Below are 18,702 nucleotides of genomic sequence, written 5' to 3'. Positions count from 1 at the left end.
CTAATCTACACTGTTGAAAGTGGTAAAACAAGCTGCTTTACACTCCTTCAGGATATGCCAGAAGGCTGCTCTCCACAGCTACAACTTTGAGAGCTTTGTATGGTTATCAAAGACCACTTAAATCACCATAAGGGTTGCCAGGATTAATGCAAGTTGCATCACGCCTAAGAGTGTGCACCATACACTAAGCCAGCCTCCCACACTAGCAAGGTCACTAAATTCAATGATTCAGGGAGTAGTGTTTAGAATATCTTATGTTTGATAATATGGAAAGGATAACCGCAAATAAAGAGCATGCAGATCTTGCAGAGGTTCTGTGTATAGCACTCTTTTGAAAAGTGTGACACAATTCTGTTTTTTCTTCTCCATATGATTACAGTAACATAATTTGTTTTCAACCACACAATGTTTATCACTTATATCTTTTCTCTGTACATAACATTAGCCTAAAGAGACAGTCGTTACACGTTGGCGTGCTGACCCTTGGGCCCGTGGATCGTATTCCTATGTAGCAGCTGGATCCTCTGGAAATGACTACGACTTAATGGCTCAACCTATTACTCCTGGACCATCCATACCTGGAGCACCACAGGTGAGAGAACTTAGGGCATAATAACAAAACCTTAAGCATATAGACCATTTTGTGAAACTAAACTGCAACACACCTGATTTATTCAACAAGGATTATTCTGATGATACATCTGCCTGTGGATTCCTCACATTTTGAATAGCCCCTGCGCCAGCATTCCGAGGGAAATTCCGAGGGGTCTTCTGTGGCTGCAAAGAGACAGGCATGGCTTCGATCATCTGGTTTCTCATCTGATGGTCAGGCGACTTTGATGGATTTGCCCTTAGATGGGTCATAACTCTTTGGTTCAAAGGTGGACTCCGTCTTAGAGCGTTTTAAGGACAGCAGGGCTACTGCAAGGTCTCTGGTTCTACAGGTGCAGTCTAGAGGATACGACGACAAGCGGTATTGTGGATTTGGGCGATCTGCTTCCTTTTGTCGCCGCCAGCAATCTCAACAGAGCCAGCAACAGCAGAATCCCTTGTACAAGTCGTACAGAGGGAAGAATAAACAAGGCCTCAGTGGGGCTGCTCGACAACAATCCTCCTCCTCTTCCTCTACTTCCCCTCCTGCCACCGTTGGTACATAAGGAAAGCAGTCCTAGATCCCCCATCTTAGAACATGTTGGTCCAGTTGCAGGTCGGGTGTCCCACTTTCTACAAGATTGGAGACTGATCACGTCCGATCGTTGGGTCTTGAATCTTGTAGAGAATGGATACTCCCTTCCCTTTTTGGAGTTTCCTCCTCCTTATCCTCCTCTCCAGGGTTAGTGCTCAGAGGACCATTTACTGCTTTTACAGCAGAAGGTTCTTACCTTGCTACTGAAAGGTGCGTTAGAGGTGGTTCCGGAGCTGGATATGGGTCAAGGTTGCTACTCCCGGTATTTCTTGATCCCAAAAAAGGATGGTCGCTTAAGACTGATCTTGGACCTCAGGATTTGGAACCTTTACCTCAGATAGAAGTAGTTCAAAATGTTGACCTAGGCTCAGGTTCTTCTTGCGCTGCAGCAGGTAGACTGTATGATGTCCATCGATCTTCAGGATGCGTACTTTCATCTTCCCATCCTGAAGTCGCATCGGAAGTATCTGCGGTTCAGGGTAGGGTCGCAACATTATCAGTTTGTGGTTCTTCCATTCGGTCTTACTTCCGCACTTCGAGTCTTTACAAAGGGGATGGCGGTGGTAGCGGCTCATCTTAGAAGATTAGGGGTTCCTGTTTTCCCCTACCTGGATGACTGGCTGCTCAAAGCGAAGTCTCCAGAGTTGGTTTCATGCCACTTGCAGGTAACAGCTCATCTGTTGTTCAAATTGGGTTTCTCAATAAATGTACCCATATCTCACCTGGTGCCTTCTCAGCGCAGCCTGTTCATAGGGGCAATACTGGACACTTCTGTGTGTTGAGCTTTCCCTCCTCCGCAGAGGATTCTCGACATTCAGGAGATGATTCCTTCATCCGGAGGTGGTCCATTGCATCGTTCAGATGTGGGAGTATCCTCAGTTGGACCTGTTTGCCTCTCACGAGACCGCGCACTGCCCGTTGTTCTGCAGTCTCCAGTATCCGATGCAGGGGGCGCTGGGGAACACGTTTCCCATATCGTTTATTCCTCGAGTTCAGAAAAAGATTCGCCAAGTTGGGCCCAAGTTATATTGATCGTGCCGGATTGGCCAAGAAAGGTGTGATACACAGATCTACTTCACCTTTCATCGCACCCTCCGCTCCGTCTACCTCTCAGGCGCAGACCTCCTCTCGCAGTCGCAGGGGCAGGTTTTACACCCTCACCTCCCGAGCCTGCACCTTCATGCCTGGAGATTGAACCGGGCAACCGAGTTCTTTCTCTCTCCCGCTGGATATAGTGGATGTTATTTTATCGTCCAGGCAACACTCCACTAAGTCTGTTTACTCTACCAGATGGTCCAGATTTGTTAAGTGGTGCGGAGAGAGAGACATTGCCCCTTTGAAGGCCCGTTTGTCTAATATTCAGGAGTTTTTACTTTCTTTGGCTCAGCAAGGTTGTGCTGAAGCCACTGTTAAGGCCTATTTGTCGGCTTTGTCGGCCTTTCTATGTTTGCCGGACCAGCCGTCTTTGTTCAAGTCCCCCATTGTCATGAGGTTCATTAAGAGCCCTACAAATAAGTTTCCTCCCACGCCTTTCATTATGCCTCAGTGGGATTTGAATCTCGTTCTTACCTTTTAAATGGGTTCTCCGTTTGAGCCTCTTCATACTTGCCCGCTGAGGCTTCTTTCTTTTAGAAAGGTTTTCTGGATTGCCATTACCTCAGCTAGGAGGGGTAAGTGAGCTTCAGGCTCTTAGTTCGAAACCTCCTTTCCTGATCATTCATGCTGATAAGTTGGTTCTAAGGACCAGGGCTGCTTTCCTTCCCAGGGTGGTTACCCCGTTTCATATGAGACAGTCCATTACTTTACCCACCTTCTATCCTCCCCCTCACCATTCCAAGGAGGAGGAGAGACTTCATCGTTTGGACCCTAGGAGAGCTGTCCGCTTTTATCTGAAAGAGACACGTTAGTGATAGATTCCTTACCTTAAAATATCCCCAGAAGTTTTGGTAGCAGTACCCCTGCGCATCAGTAGGTGGCGTCAAGCGGCACCACGTCCGTCGCTGGCGTCGTAAATGCCGAGACAACTTAGGCACCACCCATGCACGCTGACGTCAGTTCTTTCTTTTTCCGCGCCAGAACGCGCAGAGCCTGTTAGAGCACGTACCTTAGTCGCTATTTGACTAACTCTTTTGAGACTTTAGTCTCCTTTTTACGTTGGTTACCTGGTGCACGTAGGGATGCCTGGATTTAAGTCTTGTGGGGCCTGCAGTCACAACATGTCGGTGGCGGACCCCCACAATGTCTGCCTCTACTGCCTGGAGACCGGCCACGACTGCCTGTCTTGTCGGGCCATGGCCCCGAAGGCCTTGCGGAAGCAGCACCGGAAGCTGCTGAGGTCCGGCACTCGTCCCAGCGCTGGTCTTGTTCCAGGGAACGCTTGCAGGGCCACGGCCATCGCTCCTCGGGTTCCAAGTCTTCGCCCTCGGATTCAGGTAAGAGATGACACAAAAAGAATTCAAAGAAGCGTGTTCGCTCTCCGATGTCCCCCCATTGATCCTCGGATGTGGACGAGGGGGAAAGGGGCTTTGCCCCCTGCGGCTCCTTCGGAGCTCGAGAGTCCCGCGGCCTACCCACCTTACCCAGGTCCGTCGGCGACTCCCTCACAGGTGCTAGAATTTCTTGCTACCATGGATCGCCTTTTTAGGCCTCGGGCTCCCACCGGCGCGCCTTCGGGCCCGTGTCAGGATTCTGTTGGACCACCGGCGGATCCAGCTACGGCGCCAGAGGATCCTGCGCCGCTGGCTCAGACCACGACGCCACAAGGTCCACCACTGCCGGCTCCACAGTGTGTGCCCTTTGTCCCGCCCTTGCCTAGGTTCCAGGACTATTTTGCTCCTACCTGGGATCCACATTGGGACACGGCGCCGGTTCGTCCCCGACCGGCGCCATTCTCTGCGCAGGTCCTGATATCGTATGTTCCTTCTCCGGCACCTGCTCCGCCGCCACGGTCGGTACCACCGGCTGCGGAGGTGGAGGACGACTGGAAGGGGTCCGAGGACCCTCTCGCCCGTCAGTGTGACTTCGAGCAGGACTGGGCGGAAGACTTGGGGATTCCGGCGACCTCGACATCCCCTCTGACTCGGGCTTTGCCTCTCCCCCGCCTACCATGGAGGAGAGCGCCTCCTACAAGATTGTGCTCCGTCGTGCAGCGAAGGTTCTCAACCTTGATCTCCGTACAGTGGCCCTCAAAACTAATCTCCTTACTGAAGTGCTCCAGGCGACGTCCGCTTCGTCGGAGCCCCTGCTACCATTTAACGACGCCCTCACTGACGTCTTGCTGGGCACTCGGTCACGGCCAGCTACGGGGGCCCCTGTGGATAAGAATATCGCCAGGCATCATCGCCTGGCGCCTGGTGACCCTGCTTTTCTGACCACTCAATCTACGCCTGAGAGCCTGGTTGTGAGAAGTTGGCCTGATATGCAGTGCTCACTATTCTAGTAATCACTATCTATCAGTCCAAACAACCCTTATTGATGATTGGTTGTAAGTCAACCTTATAGACCAGCTATCCTAGTAGCATGGATACGAGCAGTCTAAGGCTAAGACTCTAGAGGGCGTGTTAAGCCAGCTGTTTTACCATCACATTACCCCTTGAACACCCAGTGAAAGGACACCACACAAGTTGTTATGAAAATAAACAGTGTATTTATTTATAACAAGACTACCCTGGCTCTTTATGAGACAGGGAGCTAAGCACACAACAAAACTCTTATAAAAATACTTAAGTTAGCACAGTATATACAAATGCCCGAGGGGCACGGGAAACCATATACTCAAAAAGTGGAATGCGAAACTACTAGCAGGTAAGTACAGTACTAATAGGCTTTGGAATCGCTAGGACTAGACTATAGAATCGTTAGATTACTTCTAGGAGGCCCAGGGGACTCGGGTGCAGAGTGTGCACTCTCACGCGGGATGCGGGACAAAGTCTATGATAGCTAGTAAAGTTAAAGTTAGTGTTCACGGGCGAACCCGACCTGGTAGGAAGAAAACGACAGTGGATCCTGACCCTTGGATAGTGAGGCTATGCTGGGGCACCGAAATGCCGAAGTTACCTAGCCCAGGGGCTGCAGCTGCATATGTCTCAAAAGACGTCGGGAATCCTCGTAGACGAACCAGGAGCCTGGAAGAAAGATGCTGGCAGGCGACCAGTGAAGAGAGTTCGAAGTGATCCAAGCCTGGATCTTGAAGATGGATGACACCTGAAAGCAGAGGGGACCAAGTTCGTGACTACTAGCCAGTAGTCAGGGGCACCGGAGGGTAGTCACCTCGACTAGGTGAGTGGGCGACGCTGTGCTCTGCAGATCTCACGGACCAGGAGGCGTTGTCGGCGACCAGGATGGAGGGGCGAGCTGTCCCACGATGGATGAAGCTGTCGGCGTCGAAGGACCCAGGATTGGGCAACAAAGCCTTGGCTAATTCAAGCCCACGCGGTGGACTCAAAATGGCGTCTTGAGTGGACCAGGAGGGTCCGGGGTGCTCCTCTTCTGGAAGGGAGCAAGAACCAGTCTGGAGCAACCAGACCAGCAGCAGTGATGTCGTCGGGCGTCGTTCAGAAGGCCACGAGCCAGCGGGCTAGTAGCCAAACAACGCGGTGAGCAGCAAAAAGCAGAAGGGCCCCACGCCGATCGTGGAGATGCTGGGGGGCTGATCTTCGGTGCTGGAGCTGCTCAGGGTCGGGGCTTCTCGGACCCCAAAGCACTCGCCAGTAGATTACCCGGCGGGCTTGCTGTGCAGAAGTCGTGCAGTCTTGGTAATAGTCGGTCCCTTGAGGTCTCGTCGCACTCACGGTTCTCAGCTTGGCTGTAGAGGTGAGTAGAGGTCGGAGGTGCCAGGGAAGCCGGGTCTTGTCGAGCTGGGCAGTCTGATTCCGGAGGAAGGACTTGCAGCAGACCGCAGTGTTCTTAAGGTGGTGCCTGCGGATGCAGGGTGACTACTCCTTAGTCACAAGGGAGAATCTTGAAGAAGAAATCTTGATGTCCTTTCGTAGAAAGTCGTGTCTGGATTCCAAAGATGATCTAATTTGGAAGGGGGCCAGTTCCTACCTTTATCTGGGAAAAGGGGGCTGGCACGCGACTAAGTCCTGCCCTATGGGTGGGACCAGGAGGGGGGTGGTTACACCCCTCTCCTTTGGCGGGCTTTCCCCAGGCCAGGGGCTGGAGTGCCCCTGGAACTGGTTTCAGCCGGCCTATGCACAGTGAGCACCGGGGTGCCACTTGCAGTCACCTTCCTCTGTAGCCCTGCCTACCTGGAATACACAAAACCCTGTCTGGGACGGTGCTGGCACCGCCCCTGGCAGGAAACCCTTTGTCCTTGCCTCCTGCTCTGGGAGGACTCCCAGCAGCAGGAGGGCAGACTTGTGTCTCGGTGGCAGCATCCATTTTGTGGATGCTAAGGCTCTGTCTGACTTTAACCGGGGTTACAGGTTACATACATGTCGTGTCCCTCTAGAAGGGTGGAATGCTAACCCCGTCGCCAGAATTGGCGAGGGGTTAGTATTCCAATTCGTATGACACCTTACTCGACATGTTTTGATAAAGCGATACCAGAGTTGGCATATAACCGCGAGGATTATAATGCACTTAAGAGTATATGGTATGCGATATCATGGAAACGGCTAAGGGATGGATCCCGAAAGCCGCAGACAGGCTCAGCTCATGCCAGAGCACCATCTCACACGATTCCAAGCACTCTGCCTTCAGGATTGTTAAGGCCTGCCATAGGAGTGACTGATAGGAGATCTGTGTGTCCATTTTAAGGTTAGATATAGGTATACTATATCTAAAGCAAAGGGTGATTACACCACCTTGCCCCAGCTGTCGTGCAGCCAGTTGTGTCAGTTTAGTTAGTCAGCCCAGGGGTGGCACAATACATGCTTCAGCCCCTGGGAGACTTCTGGGTGCACCTCAGCCCTGGGTACAGGGACTTAGAGAGGGCCCAGTGCCAATTCAGTACCTGAGTACAATTTGGATAGAGAGAACAGCTAGGCTGTGGGTCTGATTAGCAGGCCCACAGCCAGGGAAAGTCGTAAACCAGTGCAGCAAAAAGCAAAAATCTGGGTGATCATAGGATTGCAGACCCTACTCTCCTACATGACCCCCCCCCCCCCCCAAACTTTGGGACAATAAACTAACCTTGACCAGGTGAGTCTTCTTGCTCTAAGTGGAAATACCTGGAGAGCCCATCAGCATTGCTGTGATCAGTACCAGGTCTATGCTCCACTGTAAAATCCATCCCCTGTAGGGAAATGGACCACCTAAGCAGTTTGGGGTTTTCACCCTTCATCTGATTTAGCCACAAGAGGGGCTTATGGTCGGTCTGAATGGTGAAGTGAGTGCCAAACAAGTAGGCCCTCAGCTTCTTCAGGGCCCAAACTACAGCAAAGGCCTCCCTCTCAATAGCTGACCAATTTTTCTCTCTGGGGGTCAGCCTCCTACTAATGAAAGCAATAGGCTGATCATTACCATCAAAATTCAGCTGAGACAGAACAGCTCCCACACCCAACTCAGAAGCATCTGTTTAGACAATGAATGGCTTGGAGTAATCTGGGCTCTTTAGGATAGGTGCTGTGCACATGGCCTGCTTTAGGTCATTGAATGCTTTCTGACAGCTTGCTGTCCACTGAACTTTCTTTGGCATCTTTTTGCTTGTCAGGTCATTAAGAGGGGTCACTATGGACCCATAATTTCTGACAAACTTCCTATAGTACTCAGTCAGGCCCAAGAAAGCTCGAACCTGAGTCTGGGTGATTGGAGGAGCCCAGTCCTGGATGGCCTGTATTTTACTCTCCAATGGCTGAACCTGGCCTCCACCCACAAGGTGGCCCAGGTATACAACCTGTGTCTGCCCTATCTGGCACTTAGTGGCCTTGATAGTGAGGCCTGCCTTTTGCAGGGCCTCTAACACTTTCCTCAGGTGGACCAGGTGATCCTCCCAGGTGGAGCTAAAGACAGCAATATCGTCAAGATATGCTGCACAGAAGTCATCCAGCCCAGTGAGGACTTGATTCACCAACCTTTGGAAGGTGGCAGGTGCATTTTTCAAACCAAAGGGCATTACCACAAATTGATAATGCCCACCAGGGGTAGAAAATGCTGTCTTGGGTTTGGCCTCCTCAGCTAACCTGATTTGCCAATACCCAGCTGTCAAATCAAATGTACTTAAGAATTTGGCAGAAGCCAATTTATCTATAAGTTCATCTGCTCTTGGTATTGGGTGGGCATCAGTCTTAGTGACTGCATTGAGGCCTCTGTAGTCTACGCAAAACCTCATCTCTTTCTTACCACCCTGGGTGTGAGGCTTTGGCACTAGAACTACTGGGCTAGCCCAAGGGCTATCTGAGGGCTCAATGACTCCCAGCTCCAACATTTTCTGCACTTCTGTTTTGATGCAGTCTCTAACATGATCAGGCTGTCTGTAGATTTTACTCTTGACAGGCAGACTGTCCCAAGTGTCAACATCATGGGTACACCAATCAGTTTGGCTGGGTGTTAGAGAGAACATATGTCTGAAGGATTGCAGAACTTGCCTGCAATCCTGTTGCTGATGCTCAGTGAGGCTGCCACAAAAGACAACACCATCTACTGACCCATCATCAGGATTCTGAGTGAGCAGGTCTGGGAGAGGGTCCCTCTCTTCCTCCTGTCCCTCATCTGTGGCCATGAGGAACCTCATGTCCTTCCTGTCAACATATGCCTTGAGCCTGTTTACATGGAGCACTCTGAGAGGGCTCCTGGGAGTTCCAAGGTCCACCAAGTAGGTAACCTCTCCCTTTTGCTCAATGATGGTGTGGGGCCCAGACCATTTGTCTTTCAGAGCTGCTGGGGCCACTGGCTCCAGCACCCACACCTTCTGTCCTGGCTGGTACACAGTCAGAACAGCCTTTTGGTCATGCCAAGCTTTTTGGAGTTCTTGGCTGGCCTCAAGGTTTTTAGATGCCTTTTCCATATACTCAGCCATCCTGGAGCGGAGACCAAGTACATAGTCCACTATGTTGGTTGCAGGCTTTTTGAGAGGTCTCTCCCATCCTTCCTTCACCAAACACAGGGGTCCTCTTACAGGATGCCCATACAGAAGCTCAAAGGGGCTGAAGCCAACCCCCTTCTGTGGGACCTCTCTGTAAGCAAACAAGAGGCAGGGGATCAGTACATCCCATCTTCTCCTAAGAGGTTCAGGTAGCCCATGAATCATCCCTTTGAGGGTCCTGTTGAATCTCTCAACAAGCCCATTGCATTGTGGGTGGTAGGGTGTGGTGAACTTGTAGTTCACACCACACTCCTTCCACATTGCAGTCAGATATCCTGACATGAAGTTTGTACCTCTGTCAGAAACAACCTCCTTAGGGAAGCCCACTCTGGAGAACACTCCAACTAGGGCCCTTGCCACTACAGGTGCTGTAGTGGTCCTAAGTGGAATAGCTTCAGGATACCTGGTGGCATGATCCACCACCACCAGTATAAACTTGTGCCCTGATGCTGTCTGGGGTTCCATTGGACCAACAATGTCAATCCCCACCCTTTCAAAGGGGACCCCCACCACAGGTAGTGGTATGAGGGGGGCCTTTGTTGTGCCACCTGACTTACCACTGGCTTGGCAAGTGACACAGGAGCGACAAAACTCCTTGGTATTCTCATTCATGTGGGGCCAGTGAAAGTGTGAGACAAGCCTGTCCCACGTCTTTGTCTGACCTAAATGACCTGCAAGGGGAATCTCATGGGCCAAGGTGAGAAGGAAACCTCTCAGAGACAAGGGGATGACCAGCCTCCTGGTTGCACCAGGCTTGGGGTCTCTTGACTCAGAGTACAGGAGTCCATCTTCCCAGTATACCCTGTGGGCACCTGTGGCATTCCCTGCAGCCTCAGCAGCAGCCTGCTGTCTGAGGGGTTCAAGAGAAGGGCAGTCTAACTGTGCCTTCCCCAGGTCTGCTCTGGAGGGTCCCCCTGAGCCCAGAAACTCAACTTGATCAAGTTCAAGCTCTTTAGGCTCAGTTTCCCTCAGTTCTCTCAGATCAGCCTCCTCAGAGACTTGATCCTCAACCTGGGGCAAGGGGGAAGGCAAAGCCTTAACCCTACTGCTCTTCTTCTTGGAAGGTGTCTGGTCCATACTTTCAGGATCCAGCACCTGTTCAGTGGGGCATCTTCTGGCCTGTGACCTAGTCACAGCAAGCACATGTGCTGGCAAGCCTAACATCTCCATGTGAGTCCTCTGCTCCACTTCTGACCATAGTGATGACTCCAAATCATTGCCCAACAAACAATCAACTGGGAGGTCTGAACTGACTACAACTTTCTTTTGACCCTTCACTCCACCCCAAGAGAAAGCCACAATCGCCATACTATGACTGGTAGTGACGTTGCTGGCATTGGTCACCAGGAAATCTGTACCTGGCATGATCTGTCCAGGGTCCACAAAGTTAGGTGTCACCATGGTGACACTGGCACAAGTGTCCCTATAGGCCTGAGCCATCTTGCCATTAATCAAAGGTGTCTGCCTGTATTTGCCCAAAGTATTGGGACTTATATCAGGGGACATATCCATATCCCCTGTACAGACAAGGACAGCCTGAGTGAGTGTGCCAACTAAGTTGTCAGACCCCTCAGTTCCCAAGGTTAACCCAACTAATGCCTTGGGAGGTACACTACCACTACTGACTGTACTAGAGGGTGCAGTTGCCTTAGGGGCTGTAGTGGCAGGAGTTTGTCCTCCTCTTTTGGTGCACTCACTAAACCAGTGAGACTTACTTTTACAGTACTGGCACCACCTCTTTGACTGGCCTTCTTGAGCCTTCTTCTTCTGGGAAGCCTGACCCCCACCCTCTTTGGTTTGTTGGGGACCTGGTGAAGACTTCTGGTCATTTTGTTCACTCTTAACATTACCCTTCTGGTCTGCTTTCTTCTGACCACCCTGGTTCTGGTTCTGGTTCTGCTTGATCCTTGTCCTGACCCATTTGTCTGCCTTCTTTCCCAATTCTTGGGGAGAGGTCAGATCTGAATCAACAAGGTGCTGGTGCAACAACTGGTTCTGACAATTATTTAAAATCTGTTCTCTCATCATGAGATTGTACAATCCTGTGTAATCAGTAACCTTGCTACCCAGCAACCAGCCCTCCAAAGCCTTAGTGGCACAATCCACAAAGTCAGACCAGTCCTGAGACTGAGTTTTCTGGGTGTCTCTGAACAGCAACCTGTACTGCTCAGTGGTTAAACCAAACCCATCAACCAGTGCATTTTTCAGTACCTGGTAATCATTAGCATCCTCCACTCTTGTAGTGAGGAGCTTATCTCTACCTTTACCATCAAAGGAGAGCCACAGTATAGCTGCCCACTGACTTCGGGGAATGCACTGCACAGTGCAGGCCCTCTCCAAAGCAGCCATCCATTTCTGGATGTCATCCCCTTGCTTTAAGGGGGGCACTATCTTAGTCAGGTGTTTAGTATCTAAACCCTTCTCTCTATCTCTTGGGAGATTGCTGCCACCAGTGGGAGCTAACCCACTTATCTGCTGCTCTCTAGCAAAGGCAAGCTTTTCTTTGGCCAGGGCAAGTTCTTCCCTTTCAATCCTCAGAGTAGCCTGTCTCATCCTAGCTTCATGCTCCAGTCTCTGAGGGGAAGTCAATCTCCTCTGGGGAGAGTTCCTTCTCCTCTGAGAAGAGGCATTAGAGTGCAGAGATCTATTGGAGTCCCTAGAAAGAGACCTATCTCTCCTAACTCCAAGGTTAGGCCTACTTAGGGTCAGTACTGGGGGTCCCCCAGATCCTAGCCCAAGCAAGTCTATGTTGGCCCTAGTTAGCCTTCTGACTACCTCAAGACCTTTGTCTACCTCATCCCCAGAGAGCTCCTCAGGGTCCTCCTCCTCAACTGCATTTACAGTGTTGTGGAGGTCTGGATCACCAAGGTGCCCCTCTAAGGCTGGCATATTCCCCTCTCCCTGAGATGCTTTACTAGCATCATAGGTCTCTAAGAGATCCAACAGGAAGGGAGTGGTGGGGTTAGCCCCCTGTTTCAATTTCCTGGAGGTACACAAGTGTCTCAACTCCTGGAAATTGAGAGCTGCATATCTTGAGCTGACCTGTGGAGGGTCAATCACCACAAGAGGGGTCCCTGAGGACTCTCCCTGGGTAGACATGCTTTTCTAGTGAGGTGTAAGTGGTGCACTTACCTACACTATATGTTTACCTACTTATCCCTTTGCAAGAGTTGTAGTTTAGGGTGTGCTAGGCCCTAGGAGCTACAACAGCTGGTTCAGTAGAACTCAGAGTATTCTAAGCTAAGTTATATGTACCTTTAGTACTTATGTGATCTTTCACAAGATATTCTTAGGATATGTGTGGCAAAACAACAGCAAGCTCAAATCCCACCCGCTGCTCACCAATGTGAGAAGTTGGCCTGATATGCAGTGCTCACTATTCTAGTGATCACTATGTATCAGTCCAAACAACCCTTATTGATGATTGGTTGTAAGTCAACCTTATAGACCAGCTATCCTAGTAGCATGGATACGAGCAGTCTAAGGCTAAGACTCTAGAGGGCGTGTTAAGCCAGCTGTTTTACCATCACATTACCCCTTGAACACCCAGTGAAAGGACACCACACAAGTTGTTTTGAAAATAAACAGTGTATTTATTTATAACAAGACTACCCTGGCTCTTTATGAGACAGGGAGCTAAGCACACAACAAAACTCTTATAAAAATACTTAAGTTAGCACAGTATATACAAATGCCCGAGGGGCACGGGAAACCATATACTCAAAAAGTGGAATGCGAAACTACTAGCAGGTAAGTACAGTACTAATAGGCTTTGGAATCGCTAGGACTTGACTATAGAATCGTTAGATTACTTCTAGGAGGCCCAGGGGACTCGGGTGCAGAGTGTGCACTCTCACGCGGGATGCGGGACAAAGTCTATGATAGCTAGTAAAGTTAAAGTTAGTGTTCACGGGCGAACCCGACCTGGTAGGAAGAAAACGACAGTGGATCCTGACCCTTGGATAGTGAGGCTATGCTGGGGCACCGAAATGCCGAAGTTACCTAGCCCAGGGGCTGCAGCTGCATATGTCTCAAAAGACGTCGGGAATCCTCGTAGACGAACCAGGAGCCTGGAAGAAAGATGCTGGCAGGCGACCAGTGAAGAGAGTTCGAAGTGATCCAAGCCTGGATCTTGAAGATGGATGACACCTGAAAGCAGAGGGGACCAAGTTCGTGACTACTAGCCAGTAGTCAGGGGCACCAGGAGGGCACCGGAGGGTAGTCACCTCGACTAGGTGAGTGGGCGACGCTGTGCTCTGCAGATCTCACGGACCAGGAGGCGTTGTCGGCGACCAGGATGGAGGGGCGAGCTGTCCCACGATGGATGAAGCTGTCGGCGTCGAAGGACCCAGGATTGGGCAACAAAGCCTTGGCTAATTCAAGCCCACGCGGTGGACTCAAAATGGCGTCTTGAGTGGACCAGGAGGGTCCGGGGTGCTCCTCTTCTGGAAGGGAGCAAGAACCAGTCTGGAGCAACCAGACCAGCAGCAGTGATGTCGTCGGGCGTCGTTCAGAAGGCCACGAGCCAGCGGGCTAGTAGCCAAACAACGCGGTGAGCAGCAAAAAGCAGAAGGGCCCCACGCCGATCATGGAGATGCTGGGGGGCTGATCTTCGGTGCTGGAGCTGCTCAGGGTCGGGGCTTCTCGGACCCCAAAGCACTCGCCAGTAGATTACCCGGCGGGCTTGCTGTGCAGAAGTCGTGCAGTCTTGGCAATAGTCGGTCCCTTGAGGTCTCGTCGCACTCACGGTTCTCAGCTTGGCTGTAGAGGTGAGTAGAGGTCGGAGGTGCCAGGGAAGCCGGGTCTTGTCGAGCTGGGCAGTCGGATTCCGGAGGAAGGACTTGCAGCAGACCGCAGTGTTCTTAAGGTGGTGCCTGCGGATGCAGGGTGACTACTCCTTAGTCACAAGGGAGAATCTTGAAGAAGAAATCTTGATGTCCTTTCGTAGAAAGTCGTGTCTTGATTCCAAAGATGATCTAATTTGGAAGGGGCCCAGTTCCTACCTTTATCTGGGAAAAGGGGGCTGGCACGCGACTAAGTCCTGCCCTATGGGTGGGACCAGGAGGGGGGTGGTTACACCCCTCTCCTTTGGCGGGCTTTCCCCAGGCCAGGGGCTGGAGTGCCCCTGGAACTGGTTTCAGCCGGCCTATGCACAGTGAGCACCGGGGTGCCACTTGCAGTCACCTTCCTCTGTAGCCCTGCCTACCTGGAATACACAAAACCCTGTCTGGGACGGTGCTGGCACCGCCCCTGGCAGGAAACCCTTTGTCCTTGCCTCCTGCTCTGGGAGGACTCCCAGCAGCAGGAGGGCAGACTTGTGTCTCGGTGGCAGCATCCATTTTGTGGATGCTAAGGCTCTGTCTGACTTTAACCGGGGTTACAGGTTACATACATGTCGTGTCCCTCTAGAAGGGTGGAATGCTAACCCCGTCGCCAGAATTGGCGAGGGGTTAGTATTCCAATTCGTATGACACCTTACTCGACATGTTTTGATAAAGCGATACCAGAGTTGGCATATAACCGCGAGGATTATAATGCACTTAAGAGTATATGGTATGCGATATCATGGAAACGGCTAAGGGATGGATCCCGAAAGCCGCAGACAGGCTCAGCTCATGCCAGAGCACCATCTCACACGATTCCAAGCACTCTGCCTTCAGGATTGTTAAGGCCTGCCATAGGAGTGACTGATAGGAGATCTGTGTGTCCATTTTAGGGTTAGATATAGGTATACTATATCTAAAGCAAAGGGTGATTACACCACCTTGCCCCAGCTGTCGTGCAGCCAGTTGTGTCAGTTTAGTTAGTCAGCCCAGGGGTGGCACAATACATGCTTCAGCCCCTGGGAGACTTCTGGGTGCACCTCAGCCCTGGGTACAGGGACTTAGAGAGGGCCCAGTGCCAATTCAGTACCTGAGTACAATTTGGATAGAGAGAACAGCTAGGCTGTGGGTCTGATTAGCAGGCCCACAGCCAGGGAAAGTCGTAAACCAGTGCAGCAAAAATCTGGGTGATCATAGGATTGCAGACCCTACTCTCCTACACTGGTCATCCAAGCTTCGACGTTGCAGAGTGCCTTTCCCATGGCTCCGCCGGATAAGGACTCTAAAAAGCTGGAACAGTTCGGTAAACGTTTGTTCTCCTCGGCCAGCTTGGGGCTGTGGTCAGTGAAAAAACCCTGCCTCTTGGGCCGCTATTCCCACGCGGTGTGGGACATAGTTGCGCAGGTGTTACCTCAGTGTCCTGAGGAGACCCACGCTGTGGTGTCCCAAGCCATTGCGGAAGGTAAAGATGTGGCTAAGTTCGCCATTCGGTGTGGTTTAGACACCGCGGACTCCTTAGGTAGCGCAATTTCCACAACTGTGGCACTTCGTCGCCACGGCTGGCTCAGATCTACTGGGTTCTCGCCAGATGTCCAAAACTCACTCATGGAATTGCGAATTGCGATTGGGTTAATGGCAGAACGCTCTACCTTCCCCAACCGGAGCACACAGTGGTGACGGATGCGTCCCTCCTGGGATGGGGAGGCCACTTGGGAGAGGCGGAGATCAGAGGCCTCTGGTCTCTGGCGGAGTCCCGGCTCCATATCAACCTTTTGGAGCTTCGGGCGATCCGATTTGCACTGAAAGCATTCCTTCTCTTTGTCCGGGGAAGTGTAGTGCAGGTGTTCACGGACAACACCACCGCCGTGTGGTATTGCAACAAACAGGGCAGGTGGAGTCCTGGACCCTATATCAGTAGGCTCTGCGCCTCTGGGCATGGCTGGAACATCAAGATATTACCTTGGTGGTTCAACACCTGGGAGGTTCTCTGAACGCCAGGGCGGACAAACTCAGCCGCCGGTGCATGATGGATCACGAATGGCGTCTGCACTTGGACGTGGCGTAAGGTCTCTTTCAGGAGTGGGGAGAGCCTTGGTTAGATCTATTTGCCACAGAAAAGAACGCACAATGTCATCAGTTCTCCACGTTGAAATTTCCAAGGCGGCACTCTCTCAGCAACGCTTTTCAACATGAGTGGAGCTGCGGTCTATTGTACGGCTTTCCGCCTATACCTCTTCTGCCCAGAGTGCTGAAGAAGATTTGGCGCGACCGGGCACAAGTCATTCTTGTGGCTCTGGATTGGGCACGAAGATACTGATATCCCGAGCTACTCAGCATGGCAATCGATCCTCCGATCCGTCTGTCGCTTCGGGAGGATCTTCTGTCGCAGCAGCAGGGGACGGTCCTCCACCCAAAACTGTCCTGCTTCCACCTCCATGTGTGGGGATTGAGCGGCGACAGTTGACCGCTTTCGATCTTCCTCCCGAAGTCTGTGATGAAATTCTGGCAGCCAGGGGTCCCTCCACTAAAACGGTATACGCCTGCCGGTGGAACAAGTTTGTGGCATGGTGCGCAGAAAAGTCTGGGGATCCCCTTTCTCCCCCTCTTTCCGAAGTACTTCTGTTTCTCCTTTCCTTGGCCCAGCAGGGCTCTGCTCTGGGCACTCTTAAAGGTTATCTTTCAGCCATCTCTGCCTTTCTACGGCTTCCAGATCAGCATTCTCTTTTTCAGTCCCCGGTTGTTAACCGTTTTCTGAAAGGCATTACACACGTTTCCTCCCGTGCCGTTTATCATGCCTTAATGGGACTTAAACCTTGTCTTGACATATCTGATGTGTGCTCCCTTCGAGCCCCTTTTAACTGTCCTTTGCATCTTCTTTCTCTCAAGATGGCTTTCCTGGTAGCTGTCACCTCTGCCAGAAGAGTGAGTGAGCTCCAGGCTCTTTCTTCCAAACCTCTTTTCCTTTCTGTTCATCGGGACAAGGTGGTTTTGAGGACCCGTCCTTCTTTCTTGCCAAAGGTTGTCACGCCCTTTCACATTGGGCAGACCATCACTTTGCCCACCTTCTTTCCGCCTCCGCATCCTTCCAAGGAGGAAGAAAGGCTCCACCGTCTGGACCCAAAACGTGCGCTCTCGTTCTATCTGAAGCGCACACGACAGTTCCGGGTGGATGACCAGCTCTTTGTTGGCTACATGGGCGCCAAAAAAGGTCAGGCTGTGCACAAACGGACCATCTCTCGGTGAGTCGTTCTTTTCATCAAAGCCTGTTACTCCTTGTCTAAGAAGGAGCCTCCTGTGGGGCTGCATGCCCATTCTACCAGGGAGACAGCAGCCACTACTGCCTTGAGACGCGGTGTTCCCTTACAGGACATTTGTCAGGCAGCTATGTGGGCCTCGCTGCACACAGTTACCAAACATTACTGACTTGACAGTCAAGTTCGGAGAGACTGCTTCTTTGGCCGTTCTGTTCTCCATGACTTTCTGGTGTAATCTTGTTAGCAGACACACCACCAGGGTTGGTATTGCTGGGGTATCTATTCTAAGGTAAGCAATCTATCACAAATGTGTCTCTTTCAGATGCACAAGTTACTACTTGTGTAACAATATATATCTGAAAGAGACATCACTCAGATGCACAAGTTACTACTTGTGTAACAATATATCTGTAAGAGACATTAGTTAGTGATAGATTCCTTACCACCCTATCCATCCTCCCTGTTCTGCGAACTGATTTCTAGGGTTGGGGTCATCCCTTTCAGGGCCCTGGTTTCCTGGCACCAGTGGTCAGTTTCTTGCATGGCTCTTCATTCCTGGCGCGGAAAGTCGTGTACAGAACTGACGTCAGTGCGCTTGGATGGCGCCTAAGTAGTCTATGTGACGTCATCTTGGCGTTCATGACACCAGCGACAGACGCTGAGCCGCACAACGCCACCTACTGACGCGCAGGGGTACTGCTAGCAAAACTTTCCTGATCCAGTCTGACGCCTGGGGATATTCTAAGGTAAGGTATCCCTAAATAATGTCTCTTACAGATATATCGTTACACAAGTAGTAACTTGTGCATTTGGATCGGACAAGACATCTGAGGCTGGACGATCAGCTCTTTGTGGGCTATGTTGGGAAGATGAAAGGCAAGGCTGTGCACAAGAGAACTCTTTCCAGGTGGATTATCGTGTGCATCAAGATTTGCTACGCCCTGGCCGAGAAGGACCCTCCTGAAGGTATCAGAGCTCATTCCACCAGAGCAAAGTCTACTTCTGCTTTGGCTATAGGTGTTCCTGTTCTTGATATTTGTAAAGCAGCGACTTGGGCCTACCTCCATACCTTTGCAAAGCATTACTGCTTGGATTCCGCGGTTAGGCAGGATGGCCAATTTTGCTCGTTCTGTTTTGTAAGATTTTTTGGTCTGGTCAGGTGGACACCCTTCTCCAGGAGAGGTACGGCTTTGGGAGTCTTCAAAAGGTGAGGAATACAGGCAGATGTATCCATCAGAAGAACAAGTTACTTACCTTCGGTAACGCTTCTTCTGGTGGATACAGTATCTGCCTGTGGATTCCTCACGGTCCCGCCAGCCTCCCCTTTGTCCACCTGTTTCTTCCCAATTTTTATTTTTATTTTAATCATGTTTATATTTTAATAATGAGAAATGCTTTTTCACTTGCTATTTC

At 51.1% G+C, this 18,702-nt stretch overlaps 1 protein-coding gene across 3 annotated transcripts in view; it reads left to right on the top strand.

The window, feature by feature from the left end:
* Positions 1 to 18,702, top strand: part of KDM1A (lysine demethylase 1A) — a 1,206,177-nt gene that overhangs the window by 1,155,100 nt on the left and 32,375 nt on the right. For all 3 annotated transcript variants that reach the window (XM_078682705.1, XM_078682704.1, XM_078682706.1), the window contains exon 18: positions 446 to 592. In XM_078682705.1, coding sequence (XP_078538831.1) covers positions 446 to 592 — 147 coding nt within the window. The remainder of the gene's footprint in view (positions 1 to 445; positions 593 to 18,702) is intronic.

This window comes from Lissotriton helveticus, chromosome 3_1 (assembly GCF_964261635.1).
Source record: "Lissotriton helveticus chromosome 3_1, aLisHel1.1, whole genome shotgun sequence".
Classification (NCBI taxonomy): Eukaryota; Metazoa; Chordata; class Amphibia; order Caudata; family Salamandridae; genus Lissotriton; species Lissotriton helveticus.
This window is presented reverse-complemented; position numbering and strand designations above follow the sequence as displayed.